At 45.7% G+C, this 19,812-nt stretch overlaps 1 protein-coding gene across 4 annotated transcripts in view; it reads right to left on the minus strand.

Annotated features, from left to right (window-relative positions):
• The window catches only part of LOC102934044 (unconventional myosin-X), a 287,560-nt gene that overhangs the window by 225,118 nt on the left and 42,630 nt on the right, over nt 1-19,812 (minus strand). For all 4 annotated transcript variants that reach the window (XR_006284703.1, XM_037912692.2, XM_043524831.1 and 1 more), the window contains exons 2-3: nt 17,954-18,052; nt 4,723-4,881 (exon numbers count right to left, since the gene is read on the minus strand). Coding sequence is in view for 3 of the 4 variants with exons in the window: in XM_037912692.2 (XP_037768620.1) it covers nt 4,723-4,881; nt 17,954-18,052 (258 nt within the window). In the remaining variant the exon portion in view is untranslated. The remainder of the gene's footprint in view (nt 1-4,722; nt 4,882-17,953; nt 18,053-19,812) is intronic.

The raw sequence follows: 19,812 nt of genomic DNA on the forward strand, positions 1-19,812 counted from the left end.
TTAAACTAGGTTCACTGGGGGAAGGAGACCAAAGCCCTGAGGTAAGTGGGGAAGTGGGATACCGGGAGGAAGCACGAGCAGAAGCGCGCGAGAGGGCAGGGCTCCTGCCTCATACTGAGAAAGAGGGACGATCGCAAGTTATCTCAAGTGCCTATACACAAATGCAAGAAGCCTGGGAAACAAGCAGGGAGAACTGGAAGTCCTGGCACAGTCAAGGAATTATGATGTGATTGGAATAACAGAGACTTGGTGGGATAACTCACATGACTGGAGTATTGTCATGGATGGATACAAACTGTTCAGGAAGGACAAGCAGGGCAGAAAAGGTGGGGGAGTTGCATTGTATGTAAGGGAGCAGTATGACTGCTGAGAGCTCAAGTATGAAACTGCAGAAAAACCTGAGAGTCTCTGGATTAAGTTTAGAAGCGTGAGCAACAAGGGCAATGACGTGGTGGGAGTCTGCTATAGACCACCGGACCAGGGGGATGAGGGGGACGAGGCTTTCTCCCGGCAACTCACGGAAGTTACTAGATCGCAGGCCCTAATTCTCATGGGAGACTTCAATCACCCTGATATCTGCTGGGAAAGCAATACAGCGGTGCACAGAAAATCCAGGAAGTTTCTCGAAAGTGTAGGGGACAATTTCCTGGTGCAAGTGCTGGAGGAAACAACTAGGGGCAGAGCTCTTCTTGACGTGCTGCTCACAAACCGGGAAAAATTCGTAGGGGAAGCAAAAGTGGATGGGAACCTGGGAGGCAGTGACCATGAGATGGTTGAGTTCAGGATCCTGACACAGGGAAGAAAGGAGAGCAGCAGAATATGGACCCTGGACTTCAGAAAAGCAGACTTTGACTCCCTCAGGGAACTGATGGGCAGGATCCCCTGGGAGAATAACATGAGGGGGAAAGGAGTCCAGGAAAGCTGGCTGTATTTTAAAGAATCCTTATTGAGGTTACAGGGACAAACCATCCCGACGTGTAGAAAGAATAGTAAATAGGGCAGGCGACCAGCTTGGCTTAACAGTGAAATCTTTGCTGATCTTAAACACAAAAAAGAAGCTTACAAGAAGTGGAAGATTGGACAAATGACCAGGGAAGAGTATAAAAATATTGCTCAGGAATGAAACCAGGAAGGCCAAATCACACCTGGAGTTGCAGCTAGCAAGAGATGTTAAGAGTAACAAGAAGGGTTTCTTCAGGTATGTTGGCAACAAGAAGAAAGCCAAGGAAAGCTTGGGCCCCTTCCTGAATGAGGGAGGCAACCTAGTGACAGAGGATGTGGAAAAAACTAATGTACTCAATGCTTTTTTTGCCTCTGTCTTCACGAACAAGGTCAGCTCCCAGACCGCTGCACTGGGCAGCACAGCACGGGGAGGAGGTAACCAGCCCTCTGTGGAGAAAAGTGGTTCAGGACTATTTAGAAAAGCTGGACGAGCACAAGTCCATGGGGCCGGATGCGCTGCATCCGAGTGCACTAAAGAAGCTGGCGGATGTGATTGCAGAGCCATTGGCCATTATCTTTGAAAACTCATGGCGATCGGGGGAGGTCCTGGACAACTGGAAAAAGGCTAATGTAGTGCCCATCTTTTAAAAAGGGAAGGAGGAGGATCCTGGGAACTACAGGCCAGTCAGCCTCACCTCAGTCCCTGGAAAAAGCATGGAGCAGGTCCTCAAGGAATCAATTCTGAAGCACTTAGAGGAGAGGAAAGTGATCAGGAACAGTCAGCATGGATTCACCAAGGGAAAGTCATGCCTGACTCATCTAATTGCCTTCTATGACGAGATAACTGGCTCTGTGGATGAGGGGAAAGCAGTGGACGGTTTGTTCCTTGACTTTAGCAAAGCTTTTCACACAGTCTCCCACAGTATTCTTGCCAGCAAGTTAAGGAAGTATGGGCTGGATGAATGGACTATAAGGTGCATAGAAAGTTGGCTAGATTGTCGGGCTCAACGGGTAGTGATCAATGGCTCCATGTCTAGTTGGCAGCTCGTGGAGTGCCACAAGGGTTGGTCCTGGGGCTGGTTTTGTTCAATACCTTCATAAATGATCTGAAGAATGGTGTGGATTGCACCCTCAGCAAGTTTGCAGATGACACTAAACTGGGAGGAGAGGTAGACATGCTGAGGGTAGGGATAGGATACAGAGGGACCTAGACAAATTAGAGGATTGGGCCAAAAGAAATCTGATGAGGTTCAACAAGGACAAGTGCAGAGTCCTGCACTTAGGACGGAAGAATCCCATGCACCGCTACAGACTAGGGACCGAGTGATTAGGCAGCAGTTCGGCAGAAAAGGACCTAGGGGTTACAGTGGACGAGAAGAGGGATATGAGTCAACAGTGTGCCCTTGCTGCCAAGAAGGCCAATGGCATTTTGGGATGTATATGTAGGGGCATTGCCAGCAGATCGAGGGACGCGATTGTTCCCCTCTATTCGACATTGGTGAGGCCTCATCTGGAGTACTGTGTCCAGTTTTGGGCCCCACGCCACAAGAAGGATGTGGAAAAATTGGAAAGCATCCAGCGGAGGGCAACAAAAATGATTAGGGGACTGGAACACATGACTTATGAGGAGAGGCTGAGGGGACTGGGATTGTTTAGTCTGCGGAAGAGAAGAATATGGGGGGATTTGATAACTGCTTTCAACTACCTGAAAGGGGGTTCCAAAGAGGATGGATCTAGACTGTTCTCAGTGGTACCAGATGACAGAACAAGGAGTAATGGTCTCAAGTTGCAGTGGGGGAGGTTTAGGTTGGATATTAGGAAAAACTTTTTCACTAGGAGGGTGGTGAAGCACTGCAATGGGTTACCTAGGGAGGTGGTGAAATCTCCTTCCTTAGAAGTTTTTAAGGTCAGGCTTGACAAAGCCCTGGCTAGGATGATTTAGTTGGGGATTGGTCCAGCTTTGAGCAGGGGGTTGGACTAGATGACCTCCTGAGGTCCCTTCCAACCCTGATATTCTATGATTCTACCTTCGAGATATCGGTGCCAGCTGGGGTCCCAGTGTCAGGAAATGAGGCCTGGAGAAGAGTGATGACTCCAGGTCCAGGAGCAACAGAAGGTCTTCCAGAGCTGAGAAGTGAACCAGAGAAGATGGAGACATCTCCACAGCTCAGATCACTGAAGAGTGCACTGGTTCCAGCGGCACTGATGTTGGATTTGGTGCTGAAGAAGCAGTCCCAGTACCAGAGGGTGCTGCAATTTTGGCCTTCAAAGAAGTCCTGGTCCAGTCCTTCCTAGTACCGGACAGTCCCACTCTGGAGAATGAAGCTCCTAATGACTTGTTATGGGATGGGGACTCCTGCCTCTTGTTAGAGGGCTTGAACAGGGAACCTTCCCTCTTGTTCTTTTGGAGCCCTTCCCCATCTGCCCTGGCTCTGATCTCCAGAGTCTCTCGGAGCCAGAGGTGGGGTAAAGGTCTTGAAGCCGCCCAGAACCAAAGAAGAAGAGGAGCCACTCTTACCTTCTTCAGGATGATGTGTGGGGGCGGGGAGTCTCCCCAGTCAGTTGTTGTTCCCGCTTTCGTGGTTTCTTCTATGAGGGAATTTCAGAGCCAAAACTCCCTGGACTGTGCAATTCTATTTGGGAAGGACCTGCAGATACTGCAGCTGGAAAGGATGTGCGCGTCCCCCAGGCAGTACAGACAGGCATCGTGGTAGTCTGTGACTGGGAAGAGCTTGTGGCATGCATCGCAACTCACTCCCCGCAACCGTTGGCAGGTCAAGCTGGAAGGCGTGCAGCAACAGCTTCCCTTCCACAAGGGGGGTTCCAAATAAAGAACCGAACCGCTAAGCCAGGTGTAGTCAACAGGCAGATCGTGAGCCAAATCTGGACTGCCAGACGCTTTTGAATGGATCCCAAAATCTATTTACTTACTTATTATTGTTGATTTTTTTATTATTATTTTCTCTGGAGTCTGAACCTTGACAAAAAATAATAGACTACCCCTGCCCTAAGCTATCGCTTAACTAACCTTACTATAGAGCTAGCTAATTAAGAATTTTTTAAAAACTTTAAAAAAAAATATTTATAGAAAAGCTGAAGTCAGCACAAGCACTGAAGCTCCACCTTAGAACACGAGTGGTAAGAAGGAACGAAGATGGCAGTCCGGCAGCCCCCTTTCTTCCTTTGGTGCAAAGTATGAGGAGTGGACGGGGTAGATGTGCAGACCACATGGACACTGATAAGGGAAAATCTCCAGTCCTTAGTGCATGGAGCACATATTCAACATGAAGTGCTCTACACAAAGGGACAATCACTTGAAGAACCACCACACACCTTCTAATCCTTACTGGCCATTTGATCAACCTATAACCTCTGCCCAACTGTATTCAGATCAGCAAGAGCTGGGGACTCGGGGGACACAGGGAATATAATGTCATAAACTCAGAAGCACAGAAGAGAAACAGCCCTGCAAAACCATCCCAAAGCCCAGAACGGAATATCCACGGACAGGGACTTTTCTTCCTTACCAAAAGGAGGGTAAGCACCTCTTTTGAAGCAGGGGCATTACAGGAGCTTAAGGCTTGTGGGCGGGGAGAGCAAGAGAAACCTAGGATTCAATGTACATGCAGAGGAGAGGGAATTCCCTCTTTATCCATTGGGAACAGTCTCTGTAGCTCAGGGGACATTGTTCAAATCAATATTCTATATGTAAGTTGGCAGCTCCAGAAGATAAACAGAGGGCATCAGCCACCATGGACGTCACCCAGCTTAGACACTTACATATATGCTGTCCTGTTGGTAGCGCTGATGCAGGTTGAGCAGGATAGCAGCCTCATGCAGGTCTCCCAGCATGGACATGTCTTCCACCCCCTCCACACTAGTCTGGTGCATTGGCAAGACCTTCTCCCTGGATAAGGAAGCCTGTGGGTAGCAGAATACCTGGAGAGAAAGGGAAAAGGGACCAGTAACAACTGAGAAGAGAATCACTGACCAAAGCTTTACCCCACGGCACTTATTAATGATCAGAGGTGGAACATGACACAGTGTGGATATCTGGTGTTTGGGTTTATTTGCACAGCTTCCTACACTCCTGTCCTATCTGGATGAGCCCTCTGGAGAGAACACTGGGAGCATACAGACTTCCTCCCTCCAGATTTGTTCTCTCCACCTTCAGTACTGCCTGGGAGAAGCTGGAGAGTGCCCGGAGCAGGGACTCACAGAGCAAAAAGCTGTCACCCTGAGAGTTGAAAAAGGTAACATGGAGCCCACATCTGGGGGAGATGCCTAGATACCATGATGATGAGTGTGGAATAAGAACCTAAGCAGAAGAGAATAGATTCGTACATGTGCACTTGGTGTATGTTTCAGAATGTATTTCCATCCTTACCCTGCACACTCACAGAGACCTGAACTACATCTCTGAAGAGACTGAAAAGCAGAAGCCAGACCAAAAAGACATGCTCTTCTCCTTTTATTTTAAAGATCATGCTTTATAAGCAAATCTCTTGTTGTGTGTTTGCATGTGATTTTTGAAGTCACGATGGCTGTCCATTCTTCTCAGCTCTGAGGCATACCCTCTTTTCTCTGTTCCTATAGCTAAAAACCTTGTCCAAGTTGCATTGGCCTGTTTTGCTGACACATCATAGTGCAGGCTCTCCCCCAGATAAACTACTTAAACTGGAGTTAGAGCTGTAAGTACACACCAGTAACTTGAGTCCGAAGGGAATGAAGCTGAGGCCCACTCTGGCATATTCTGAACACGCAGCCAGTTGGCCTCACTGCCCCTCCTCTCCAGGGTGGATATGAATCGATTTTTTTTTTTAAATAAAATTTAAAAATCTGACATTTTTACTTAAATCAGATATTTTTTAAAACTTATTGATAATTAAAATTGAAATTGACCACTTATGTTAAAGCCTAAATGTATTATAATCTATAACAATCATTTAAATTAAATACAAAAAATAACACCAAGTTGTATGTTTGCTTCCAAGTTTTGAAGAAAGTCAAACCACTGAAATGGTGGAAGTCACTGGCAAAGCACTTAGAGCCACAATTTGTTAAAGCCCTAAACCAGTTAAAGCACTAAACCAGTTAAAGCACTAAACCAGTTTTTAAACACCAGTAGCCTCTTGTATAGGTGCAGAGAGAATATTTTCTTCATTTCAGTTTATTCAACTAGTTCAGTTCAATGACGACTTCATTCAAAGTAAAGAAACCAATTGGAAATGATAAAAGCAGGAAATCTTGTTTTCCTCTTCCAATCGATCAAGGAAAACTAGATGTGAGAGGATAAGATCTACTCATTCTAAACTCTTGAAAGACATGGAGACCAGAAACTACCAGCTGAATTCATTAGCTACAGATAATACTTCCTTTGCTTAATAAATCAGTTAGTTTTAAATGCAAACTGTAATAGGTTTTTCATATGTATCCAGTACATTTAAAGTTGTTTATTTTTTTTAAATGCTGTTTTGCATTTTTAATTGAATTTCCATCCAAATAGAACTTGACACAAATCAGAAGTAAAGAATTAATCTAGTAAATAAGAAACGCACCACTCACCATTTTCTAACCTAAAACATGTCAGAATAGAAAATGAATACATGTAAGTTAAACTTCACAATTGCCTAAATAAATGTATATCGACAAGTGTAGCCTCCAGCTCAGCAAAAAGCAACAGCAAATTTAGTATAGCTTCTATACTGAGTTGCCAACCAACATGATTTAATAATTACCAACTAACGAGAATCAACCTTACTCTAGAAAAAATAACTAAAATGTACAAATGAAAACAATTAAAATTGATTATTTAAATCATGATTAAAATCAGTGATTTAAATTTTACATTTGATTTAACTCACTCCATGCTGCTCCTCTCATAAATCCCTGTACCCCTTTAAGCTTGCAAATACTATGGAGCCCTGGCTAGGACACAGAGCAGGGGAAAGGAGGCAAGATAAAAAGGTATTGGCTTGATCTCTTCTCACACCTACCTCACCATCACCCACATGCCTCAGCACCCCAGGGACCCATGTTTACTCCTCCACACACACTGTTCCTCACCCGTTCTTGTCAACTGCTGGAAATGGCCCACCTTGATTATCACTACAAAAGGTGTTTCCCCCCCGCTCTCCTGCAGGTAATAGCTCACCTTACCTGATCACTCTCGTTACAGTGGGTATGGTAACACCCACTGTTTCATGTCCTCTGTGTCTATAAAATTTCCTCACTGTATTTTCCACTGCATGCATCCGATGAAGTGAGCTGTAGCTCACAAAAGCTTATGCTCATATAAATTGGTTAGTCTCTAAAGTGCCACAAGCCCTCCTTTTCTTTTTGCGAATACAGATTAACATGGCTGCTACTCTGAAACCTGTCATCCATTCCAGTGGCCAGGATGAGCAATCGCAAGATACCCCCTGCAGCCCACTGCATGTGTGAGAAGGGAGGCTCTAGGCATGAATGTCCTGAGAGATGTCTGACCCTTGCCAGCCCTGATAGCCGATCCTAAATAGATACAGATTATGGGAAAGTGAATGTGACGGCCAATCAGGAAGCAGGATTGTTATTCACTGATAAAAGTTTAAAAAAAAAACAAACAAACAACCACCTAGAAAGCGACTAAGAGGAAAACTCTTCAGACAATCAGCTGTCAGTAAAATTATTTTTATAGCGCCCAAGAACAAACTTAGTTCTTCACATAGCCCTGTAGAAAGTCAAAGTCCGCGACACAAAACTCTTGCTTCAGGTCTAATATTACCTGTGACACTATGAGATGGTCACAAACAATAAGGAGGAAGAGATGAAGGAGCATTAAAATCACTCAGTGACTCAGTATGAGCATTAGCCTTCAGAAGAAAACAAAATATCCATAAATCTGAACATTGCTGAGATTGCTACATGTAACAGAAAGGTCAGGTTAGGGAGGTTTTGCTTTGCTTGCTTCTTGTAGGCAAATGTTAGAAGGGATGATTTAAAGGATGACGTCATGGATTTTAGGGAGGAGTAACCAGAAAGGACTATGTCATCTAGTCTGACCTCCTGCATAGAACAGGCACAGAATTTCACCCAGGAACTGCTGCAGCGAGTCCACCATCTTGTGGTTGAACAAGAGTCTCTCCCTTAGAAAAACATCCAGGCTTGATTTCAAGATTTCAAATAACGGAGAATCTACAACGTTCCTTGGTAATCCAGTCCAATGGCTAATTCCCTCATTTAAAAATATGCACCTTATTTCCAGTTTGAATTTGTCGAGGTTCAAATTCCACCCATTGGCTCTTGTTCTGCCTGCCTGTTAAAGAGCCCTCCATTACCAGAAATGTTCTCCCCGTGTAAGTATTTATACACGGAGTAAATCACCATCTCTTAAACTTCTCTTTGTCAAGCTAAATAGACTGAGCTCCTTTAGCCTATCACCGTACAGCAGAGTTTCCAATTCTTGTAGCGTGTTTCTGAACCCTTTCCAATTGTTCAACATCCTTCCTGAAGGGTGGACACTGCAACTGGACACAATTCAGCAGTCATCTCACTGATGCTGTCTAGACCAGGAGTTCTCACACTGGGGGTCAGGACCCCTCAGGAGGTCAAGAGGTTATTACATGGGGGGGTCACAAGCTGTCAGCCTCCCCCCCAAAACCCTGCTTTGCCTCCAGCATGTATAATGGTGTTAAATATATAAAAAAGTGTTTTTAATTTATAAGGGGGGGGGGGTCACACTCAGAGGTTTGCTATGTGAAAGGGGTCACCAGTACAAAAGTTTGAGAGCCACTGGTCTAGACATATATGAAAGACATATATGGTCCCACACATACCACTACTGTGACTTTGAAGAGTGCAAACAGCCTAACACTGATCACTAACACAGGAGAAACCCTTCAGAGATGGTGACAGCATTTCAGTGATCTTTTGACCGCACCATCCACCATCACAGATGAGGCATTAAGAAGAGTAGTGAGTCAGCCAACATGGACACAGTCCTCTCCTTTGGCAAAGTCAGCACTGCAATCGGGGTGAAGAACTGTAGGGCCCCAAGATTTGACAGTATTTCTGCAAAATATTCAAGTATGGAGGTGAGATCCTGCAAAGGCAACTGCACGTACTATTTCTCAATATATGGAGTACTGAAGACATACCACAAGACTTCAAACACGTCACTATATAAAAGAGGAAAGGTGAAAAGTCTGATTGCGGTAACTATCGAGATATCCCATTACTCTCTATCGCTGGAAAGGTTTTGACTAGAGTACTCTTTGTTTGTCTGCTACGCAACATTGCTAATCGTGTGCTACCGGAGTTGCAATACGGTTGTAGGCCAACACACAGAGCAGCAGACATGTGTGACGCTCTGTACCTTGGGGGAACACCCTACACCCCCATGTTCATCCTTATAATATGACTGTGTGGCATCCGATGCAAAGTGTGTCATGTCAAGTGTCTTCGGAAGGCTCATGATGCACTGAGCATTGTTGCTACAGTAATCATAGAATCATAGAATATCAGGGTTGGAAGGGACCCCAGAAGGTCATCTAGTCCAACCCCCTGCTCAAAGCAGGACCAAGTCCCAGTTAAATCATCCCAGCCAGGGCTTTGTCAAGCCTGACCTTAAAAACCTCTAAGGAAGGAGATTCTACCACCTCCCTAGGTAACGCATTCCAGTGTTTCACCACCCTCTTAGTGAAAAAGTTTTTCCTAATATCCAATCTAAACTTCCCCCATTGCAACTTGAGACCATTACTCCTCGTTCTGTCATCTGCTACCATTGAGAACAGTCTAGAGCCATCCTCTTTGGAACCCCCTTTCAGGTAGTTGAAAGCAGCTATCAAATCCCCCCTCATTCTTCTCTTCTGCAGACTAAACAATCCCAGCTCCCTCAGCCTCTCCTCATAAGTCATGTGCTCTAGACCCCTAATCATTTTTGTTGCCCTTCGCTGGACTCTTTCCAATTTATCCACATCCTTCTTGTAGTGTGGGGCCCAAAACTGGACACAGTACTCCAGATGAGGCCTCACCAGTGTCGAATAGAGGGGAACGATCACGTCCCTCGATCTGCTCGCTATGCCCCTACTTATACATCCCAAAATGCCATTGGCCTTCTTGGCAACAAGGGCACACTGCTGACTCATATCCAGCTTCTCGTCCACTGTCACCCCTAGGTCCTTTTCCGCAGAACTGCTGCCTAGCCATTCGGTCCCTAGTCTGTAGCGGTGCATTGGATTCTTCCATCCTAAGTGCAGGACCCTGCACTTATCCTTATTGAACCTCATCAGATTTCTTTTGGCCCAATCCTCCAATTTGTCTAGGTCCTTCTGTATCCTATCCCTCCCCTCCAGCGTATCTACCACTCCTCCCAGTTTAGTATCATCCGCAAATTTGCTCAGAGTGCAATCCACACCATCCTCCAGATCATTTATGAAGATATTGAACAAAACCGGCCCCAGGACCGACCCCTGGGGCACTCCACTTGACACCGGCTGCCAACTAGACATGGAGCCATTGATCACTACCCGTTGTGCCCGACAATCTAGCCAGCTTTCTACCCACCTTATAGTGCATTCATCCAGCCCATACGTCCTTAACTTGCTGACAAGAATGCTGTGGGAGACCGTGTCAAAAGCTTTGCTAAAGTCAAGAAACAATACATCCACTGCTTTCCCTTCATCCACAGAACCAGTAATCTCATCATAAAAGGCGATTAGATTAGTCAGGCATGACCTTCCCTTGGTGAATCCATGCTGACTGTTCCTGATCACTTTCCTCTCCTCTAAGTGCTTCAGGATTGATTCTTTGAGGACCTGCTCCATGATTTTTCCAGGGACTGAGGTGAGGCTGACTGGCCTGTAGTTCCCAGGATCCTCCTTCTTCCCTTTTTTAAAGATGGGCACTACATTAGCCTTTTTCCAGTCATCCGGGACTTCCCCCGTTCGCCACGAGTTTTCAAAGATAATGGCCAAGGGCTCTGCAATCACAGCCGCCAATTCCTTCAGCACTCTCGGATGCAATTCGTCCGGCCCCATGGACTTGTGCACGTCCAGCTTTTCTAAATAGTCCCTAACCACCTCTATCTCTACAGAGGGCTGGCCATCTCTTCCCCATTTTGTGATGCCCAGCACAGCAGTCTGGGAGCTGACCTTGTTAGTGAAAACAGAGGCAAAAAAAGCATTGAGTACATTAGCTTTTTCCACATCCTCTGTCACTAGGTTGCCTCCCTCATTCAGTAAGGGGCCCACACTTTCCTTGGCTTTCTTCTTGTTGCCAACATACCTGAAGAAACCCTTCTTGTTACTCTTGACATCTCTTGCTAGCTGCAGCTCCAGGTGCGATTTGGCCCTCCTGATATCTTTCCTACATGCCCGAGCAATATTTTTATACTCTTCCCTGGTCATATGTCCAACCTTCCACTCCTTGTAAGCTTCTTTTTTATGTTTAAGATCCGCTAGGATTTCACCATTAAGCCAAGCTGGTCGCCTGCCATATTTACTATTCTTTCGACTCATCGGGATGGTTTGTCCCTGTAACCTCAACAGGGTTTCCTTGAAATACAGCCAGCTCTCCTGGACTCCCTTCCCCTTCATGTTAGTCCCCCAGGGGATCCTGGCCATCTGTTCCCTGAGGGAGTCAAAGTCTGCTTTCCTGAAGTCCAGGGTCCGTATCCTGCTGCTTACCTTTCTTCCCTGCGTCAGGATCCTGAACTCAACCAACTCATGGTCACTGCCTCCCAGATTCCCATCCACTTTTGCTTCCCCCACTAATTCTACCTGGTTTGTGAGCAGCAGGTCAAGAAAAGCGCCCCCCCTAGTTGGCTCCCCTAGCACTTGCACCAGGAAATTGTCCCCTACGCTTTCCAAAAACTTCCTGGATTGTCTATGCACCGCTGTATTGCTCTCCCAGCAGATATCAGGAAAATTAAAGTCACCCATGAGAATCAGGGCATGCGATCTAGTAGCTTCCGTGAGTTGCCTGAAGAAAGCCTCATCCACCTCAATGTTATAGGTTATAATTTCATGTATGTCGTTATGAGGCTGAAACTGTATCCTCATGGCTTATCCTCTGTATCCTCATAGTTATAATAGCCTCATAGAGGCTGAAACTGTATCCTCATAGTTATAATATATAACTCAATGTTATAGGTTATAATTTCATGTATGTCGTTATGAGGCTGAAACTGTATCCTCATGGCTTAAAATAAGCCCAGGCAAAAATGCTCCAAGAGCAGAGAGGCAGTTCACAATTCATCAGGGCAGTATGGGACAAACCCAGCTCCACCTCACAGGAACAAAGGACGCTGGCCTAGGCAGCAACAAAAGGATCTATCTGTTGGACTCTCAAGTGAGTCACCTCCCCTTCCTTTGTCCAGTTTGGGACTTCAGTGAGGTAATGCTCACCTGACTCTGAAGTGGGGGGGGCAAAGCCAAGAGGGAAGAAAGAACATAATAAAAGGGAGAGACTTTGCCACGCTCTTCCTCTCTCTTACACTTACATCTACAGACACCACCACCAAGCGACTGAAGTGCAGATCAAAGGGGAGAGCCTGGCTGAAGGGCAACCAGCCAGCCTGTGGTGAGAAGCATGTAACTTTGTAAGGGCACTGAAAGTGTTAAGATCAACTTAGAATGCGTTTTGCTTTTATTTCACGTGACTAAACCTGACTTCTTGTGCTTTGACTTATAATCACTTAAAATTTATCTTTATAGTTAAATAATCTGTTTGTTTATTCTACCTGAAGCAGTGTGTTTGGTTTGAAGTGTGTCAGAGACTTTCCTTGGGATAACAAGCCTGGTACATATCAATTTCTTTGTGAAATTGACGAACTCATAGAAGCTGGCAGCGTCCAGCAGGCATAAGGGGACACTGCAAGACGGAGGTTCCTAGAGTTGTGTCTGGGACTGGGCTAGTGTCATTTGGTTGCACAATCCAAGGAGCAGCTGACATGCCAGAGGCTGTGCGTGACCAGCCCAGGAGTGGGGGTTCTCACAGCAGAGCAGGGTCAGGCTGGCTCCCAGAGTCGAGGAGTGGAGGGACCTCGCGGATCACTGGTCCAGACATCACCCGAAGGGAACATCACAGCATGATATTTGTAGCCCATTAGATGTAGAAGAAATGCAGAGAACAGCAACATGACCTTTACACGGTCTTTATTGACCAAGCTTTATTGACACTGTCAGTAGACCTGGGCCTTGACAATTATAACCTAAGTTTGGTTGTCCAGAAAAATTCACCAACATTCTGAGGCAATTTCATGATGGAATGCTTGGATGAGTCTGCGTAGATGGCGTTCTGTCTGACCCATTTACTATTACTAAAGGTATTACGCAGGGTTGCATAATTGGTGCACTCTTGTTTAATCTCTTCTATGCAGCTATGCTTGCTGATGCTACAAGAGACCTGAATGCCGGTATCAGGATACGTTTCCAATCCTCTGGAAAATTATTGACTCTGAACAGGCTGCTATCTTCCAGGAAGGTCTTCACAGCAATTGTTCATGAGATGCTGTAAGCTGATTACTGTGCTCTAGAGGCACGTACTCTAGAAGATACACAATTGATTATGGACAGATTCACAGTGTCTGCAGAAAGGTACTAGCGGACAAGCAATCTGAAAAAGACAGAGGTCATGTATCAACCTGCACCAGGGAGACCCTACGTGAACCAAAAGTCACCATTAGCAACACACAGCTGAATGCTGTTATGGACTTCAGCTATTTTGGTAGTATATTGTTGAATGATGTTACCATAGACAAGGAGCTGACAAGTCTTATCAACAAAGCCAGTTCATCATTTGGCAGACTATCAAGCAGAGTCTGGCAGCAACATGGTATTAAGCTTCAAAACCAAGTTAAAAGAGTCTATAAAGCAGTTATGCTGTCCAACTTGTTGTATGAGTGTGAGACCTGGACCTACTACAGGCATCACATTAAGCTTCCAGATAAGTTCCGTTTACAACATCTACATGGCGTACTCTGCATGAAGTGGCAAAATAAAGCTATCAGTAACGAGGTTCTGGAACGTAGATACCCCACAGAGATTGAAGCCATGTTTATCGCATCACAGTTACACTGGGCTGGTCATGTGTCGAGGATGGATGACACCAGAATGGCCAAAGCAGTTGCCATATGGTGAGCTGAAAGTGGGCAACTGCATATGAGGCGGCCAGAAGAAACGCTTCAAGGATACACTGAAGCATAACTTAAAACAGTGCAACAGTGACATTGACAGCTGGAAGTTGTCAGCACCAGACAGATCATGCTGTGTCAACAATGGCGTTACCCAATTCAAGATTAACTACCATATGGATCTTGAGGCACAGAGGCTGAGTCATAAACAGCAGCAGACTCAGCAGGCACAGACTGTAATCTCTTCCTCCGCATTATGCGCCTCACGTGGAAAGGACTGCCACTTGCACTCTGGTCTTTTTAGCCACAACCGTACTCACAACACGTCATCTTTGGTCATGAAGGACAACAAGAAGAAACAATGCAGAGGTAACACCTCTGAGGTTGAGGTCAGATGACCTAATGGTACCTTCTGGCCTTAAAACCTATTGGAGGCAGGAACCCACCTCTCTACTCCTACTCAATATTCTCCTATTTATACATCCAAGGACCACATTAGCCATATAAGCCACAGCATCACCGTGGGAGCCTTTGGTTATCTACTGAAACCCCTGATGGGTTGTTTTTTGTTTTTTGTTTTTTTCCAGAGGTGGTGAATGGATTTTGGGAGGGCTTTCCAAACATAGGGGCAGCATGTAAGTCAGCACACAGTAGAAAAGGGAGAGGAAATGAAGGTGCAATGGCCAGGAAAACTCATTGACTGCAGCATTGCCTAGGAAGCTGGACTCTTCACATTGTAAAATCAGGTGATTTTCATTAATGAGATGGGGAGACAAGCTGACAGTGAGCCATGCTTAGAGAGTCTTATGTAAAAACAGTCCACAAGTCTGCACAGGTGACAATTAGAGAGCAGAGCACCACGGAAACAACACTGCAGGGACACAAATGACCTAACTAATGCCCTCGCAGGCAGGGTCCCAAGCAATAGAATCACAGGGTTAGAAGGAACCGCAAAGGTCATCTAGTCTAACCCCCCCAATACACCTCCAGGCCAATACACAGTAATCAGGTTCAAAAAACAGGTGGCCACAACCTATATTAAAAACACCCGAAAGCAACCTGGGCCTGCAAGAAGGGCTATTGAGTGAACGGAAGAGGAGGGAATCAGGTACCTACAGTATGCCCCCATGGGATTTTGGTTTCAGAGATGGGCTTTGCATAGGTTGCTCGGGTCCCACACAACTAACACAGCCAGGACTTTTCAAAACCTTTGCCATGATTTTCACAACTTGTGACCTTGCTAGTCTTGTCCCCATGGTCCCTCATGACCTTTCCCAAAATGTGCCTTGACAATCCTCCATCCCTAACTACAGAATACAGTGCTGCTAGGTGTGGGGTATTTGGAAGACAGTGTTGCAAGATGCGAAACTGAAATATGTTGGTGTGATGGATTCCAGTCTTTGAGAGGTAAGTCAGGCATCTCACAGCAGCTTAAAGGGACACAATAAATTTGAAATCTAGTCAATTTCAAAAAATAAGTGAAAGTAGTTTCAAATATTTAAATCCATACATACACCACCACCCTCAACCAATTTGGTTTTACAGTTACATTTTCCTGTTTTTTAAAACTGTTTTTCTCCCCTCAGTTGCTGTGAGACACCCCCACACAACCAATTGGGGGAACTGGATAACAGCCTATACAGCAGAATCAGTTTCAGAGTAACAGCCGTGTTAGTCTGTATTTGCAAAAAGAAAAGGAGGACTTGTGGCACCTTAGAGACTAACCAATTTATTTGAACATAAGCTTTCGTGAGCTACAGCTCACTTCATCGGATGCATCAAAGCTTATGCTCAAATAAATTGGTTAGTCTCTAAGGTGCCACAAGTACTCCTTTTCTTTTAGCAGAATCAGTGAGAGTGATTACACACAAAGTCAGCTATAAGAGAGAGAGAGAGCGAGTGAGTGAACGCACTTCTAACCTCTGTCAGTTGCAGTGATCTCAGGTGTGACAAAGCAGCAGGGGAACATTTTTCAGACACAAGTGTGATACTGAAGTCTACCATTTTCATTTAACATAAGGAAATCATCTAAGACCAGGAGATTTTGACACGTAGCTTTTCTCAGCTTTAACACCAGCCAGAGCCTCATTCAGGCCCTATGCTACCAGCACTCCCAGCTATCTTCGAGACACCACTGACTTCCTGAGGAAACTACAATCCATCGGTGATCTTCCTGAAAACACCATCCTGGCCACTATGAATGTAGAAGCCCTCTACACCAACATTCCACACAAAGATGGACTGCAAGCCGTCAGGAACAGTATCCCCGATAATGTCACGGCAAACTTGGTGGCTGAACTTTGTGACTTTGTCCTCACCCAAAACTATTTCACATTTGGGGACAATGTATACCTTCAAATCAGCAACACTGCTATGGGTACCCGCATGGCCCCACAGTATGCCAACATTTTTATGGCTGACTTAGAACAACGCTTCCTCAGCTCTCATCCCCTAATGCCCCTACTCTACTTGCGCTACATTGATGACATCTTCATCATCTGGACCCATGGAAAAGAAGCCCTTGAGGAATTCCACCATGATTTCAACAATTTCCATCCCACCATCAACCTCAGCCTGGTCCAGTCCACACAAGAGATCCACTTCCTGGACACTACAGCGCTAATGAACGATGGTCACATAAACACCACCCTATACCGGAAACCTACTGACCACTATTCCTACCTACGTGCCTCCAGCTTTCACCCTGACCACACCACACGATCCATCGTCTACAGCCAAGCTCTACGATACAACCGCATTTGCTCCAACCTCTCAGACAGAGACAAACACCTACAAGATCTCTATCAAGCATTCTTACAACTACAATACCCACCTGCGGAAGTGAAGAAACAGACTGACAGAGCCAGAAGAGTACCCAGAAGTCACCTACTACAGGACAGGCCCAACAAAGAAAATAACAGAACGCCACTAGCCATCACCTTCAGCCCCCAACTAAAACCTCTCCAATGCATCATCAAGGATCTACAACCTATCCTGAAGGACGACCCATCATTCTCACAGATCTTGGGAGACAGGCCAGTCCTTGCTTACAGACAGCCCCCCAGCCTGAAGCAAATACTCACCAGCAACCACACAACAGACCCACTAACCCAGGAACCTATCCTTGCAACAAAGCCCATTGCCAACTGTGTCCACATATCTATTCAGGGGACACCATCATAGGGCCTAATCACATCAGCCACACTATCAGAGGCTCGTTCACCTGCACATCCACCAATGTGATATATGCCATCATGTGCCAGCAATGCCCCTCTGCCATGTACGCTGGCCAAACTGGACAGTCTCTATGTAAAAGAATAAATAGACACAAATCAGACGTCAAGAATTATAACATTCAAAAACCAGTCGGAGAACACTTCAATCTCTCTGGTCACTCGATTACAGACCTAAAAGTGGCAATACTTCAACAAAAAAACTTCAAAACCAGACTCCAACGACAGACTGCTGAATTGGAATTAATTTGCAAACTGGATACAATTAACTTAGGCTTGAATAGAGACTGAGAGTGGATGGGTCATTACACAAAGTAAAACTATTCCCCCATGTTTATTCCCCCACCCCACCCCCCACTGCTCCTCAGACGTTCTTGTCAACTGCTGGAAATGGCCCACCTTGATTATCACTACAAAAGGTTTTTTCTCTCTCCTGCTAGTAATAGCTCACCTTACCTGATCACTCTGGTTACAGTGTGTATGGTAACACCCATTGTTTCATGTTCTCTATGTATATAAATCTCCCCACTGTATTTTCCACTCAATGCATCCGATGAAGTGAGCTGTAGCTCACGGAAGCTTATGCTCAAATAAATTTGTTAGTCTCTAAGGTGACACAAGTATTCCTTTTCTTTTTATTCAAACCTTGATTTCCAATTATACTCACCTCTCCATAATCTGTTGTGAAGAGCACAAACCCATCATTGCATGAGCCAACAGTGCACGGCTGCAGCTGATCTTGCTCCCGTAGCCACACCCGGGTGCCCTGCAATTAAATAATGCCCATTAGAAACACCACAAGATTCAATTCACTTTCCACTGTACCTTGCACCAGCTGCTCCCACATTTGTGTGTGAGCACTCAAAAGGGACACCCATCCCTAGCTTCACAAAGGAACTACTGCACCGCTTTCCATGTGCAAGGTCACAGCTGTGTGTGTGTCACAGACAGAGGTCACAGTTCTATCTCCCCTTGAGATGGAAGGTGGACCCACTCCTCCTCCTCTTCTCAGCATCCAAGCAGGGCACGGGGAGAAGAATGACCATAATAAGGTAACTATAAAGAGCATTACAGCATGGCTGCCTTCATGAGACACTTACCAGAGCTTGTCTGAGTGTGATCAGTGAAGTGAAAGGTGGAAAAGCACTTGACACACTGCTAAGTCAAGACAGAAAGATCTAGGCTATTACTTTTGAAATGTGGCATCTGATTTTGAAATCCCAATTTGAGACACATGAGGTGTTCAGCACCTCTGAAAACTAGGCCTAGGTCAGGCACCCAAAATCAGAAGCCACTTTGAAAAATCTTGGCTTTAGCTCCTTTTAAATCTTCCCTCATAAGCAGGAGTTCTCCCACAAACTCAGTGATGCACTGGACCTATATTCCGAGGTAAGGCCTCATGATTCCTATAGATAATGATGCTGAATACATTACAGCACATTGAAAGGTATGCTGCACATTCAAGGACAGTAGAACCTCAAGAGTTACGAACACTTCGGGAATGGAGGTTGTTCGTAACTCTAAATGTTCGTAACTCTGAACAAAGCATTACGGTTGCTCTTTCAAAAGTTCACAGCTGAACACTGACTTAATACAGCTTTGAAACTTTACTATGCAGAACAAAAATGCTGCTTTCCTTTTTTGTTTTTTTTTAGTAGTTTACATTTAACACAGCACTATACTGTATTTGCTTTTTTTGTCTCTGCAGCTGCCTGATTGCAGCTTCCGGTTCCAAATGAGGTGTGTGGTTGACTGGCCAGTTCGTAACACTGAGGTTCTACTGTAAATTCTAAATAGGGGAAGCATATGGGGTAGGGGAAGGTGGTTACTGAATTAACCATGAACCTGAATAGTCAGCAACTTATTATCTGTTATTTGTGTTTAAATTAAATTAAATTAGTAAGTCTCAGACTTTACCATGCCATGTATCTCTCTAGCATTCCATCACACTGCCCTCTAGGCCCAGGACATGCTTCCCTCCCCAGTAACAGATCACACCACCCTCTAGGTCCATGACACTCCTGCCACCCCATCCTATCACATTGCCCTTGGTCTGGGATGCTCTCCTCACCGTCCTTATCCTCATCTGCCAGGTGACCTCTCCCCCCTCCTATGTAACCCTCCTAAGAAAAACAAAAGCTATATAAAGCTATGTTGAGAATGTTACTGTAGTTAGGCGGTATGGCCTCCCTTCAAGCCAGAGGGGCAGGAACCACCCTCCCTGCCCAAGTGGGTGGAGCCAGGACTGCCTCGCCCCTCCCACCGGAAGTACGCCACTGGAACAGGAAGTATAAAGGGCGGGGCAGACACGCAGAGGGAGACAGACGGATCCTGCTCGCTCCCAGCCAATGACCCTGCTGCTGAGCCCAGCAATGCCCTGCCCACCAGGGAACTTACTGCTGCCACGGGCCTGCCAGGACTGCCCTGGGCCACCTACCCAGAGGAGGCCAACGACGCCCTGCTAACCCAGGTGCAACCCGAGGGGAGGGGAGGCAGTGGTGGAGGGACAGATGACCTTAGTCTGAC

The sequence above is a fragment of the Chelonia mydas genome, chromosome 11 (genome assembly GCF_015237465.2).
Source record: "Chelonia mydas isolate rCheMyd1 chromosome 11, rCheMyd1.pri.v2, whole genome shotgun sequence".
In the NCBI taxonomy this organism is placed as follows: Eukaryota; Metazoa; Chordata; order Testudines; family Cheloniidae; genus Chelonia; species Chelonia mydas.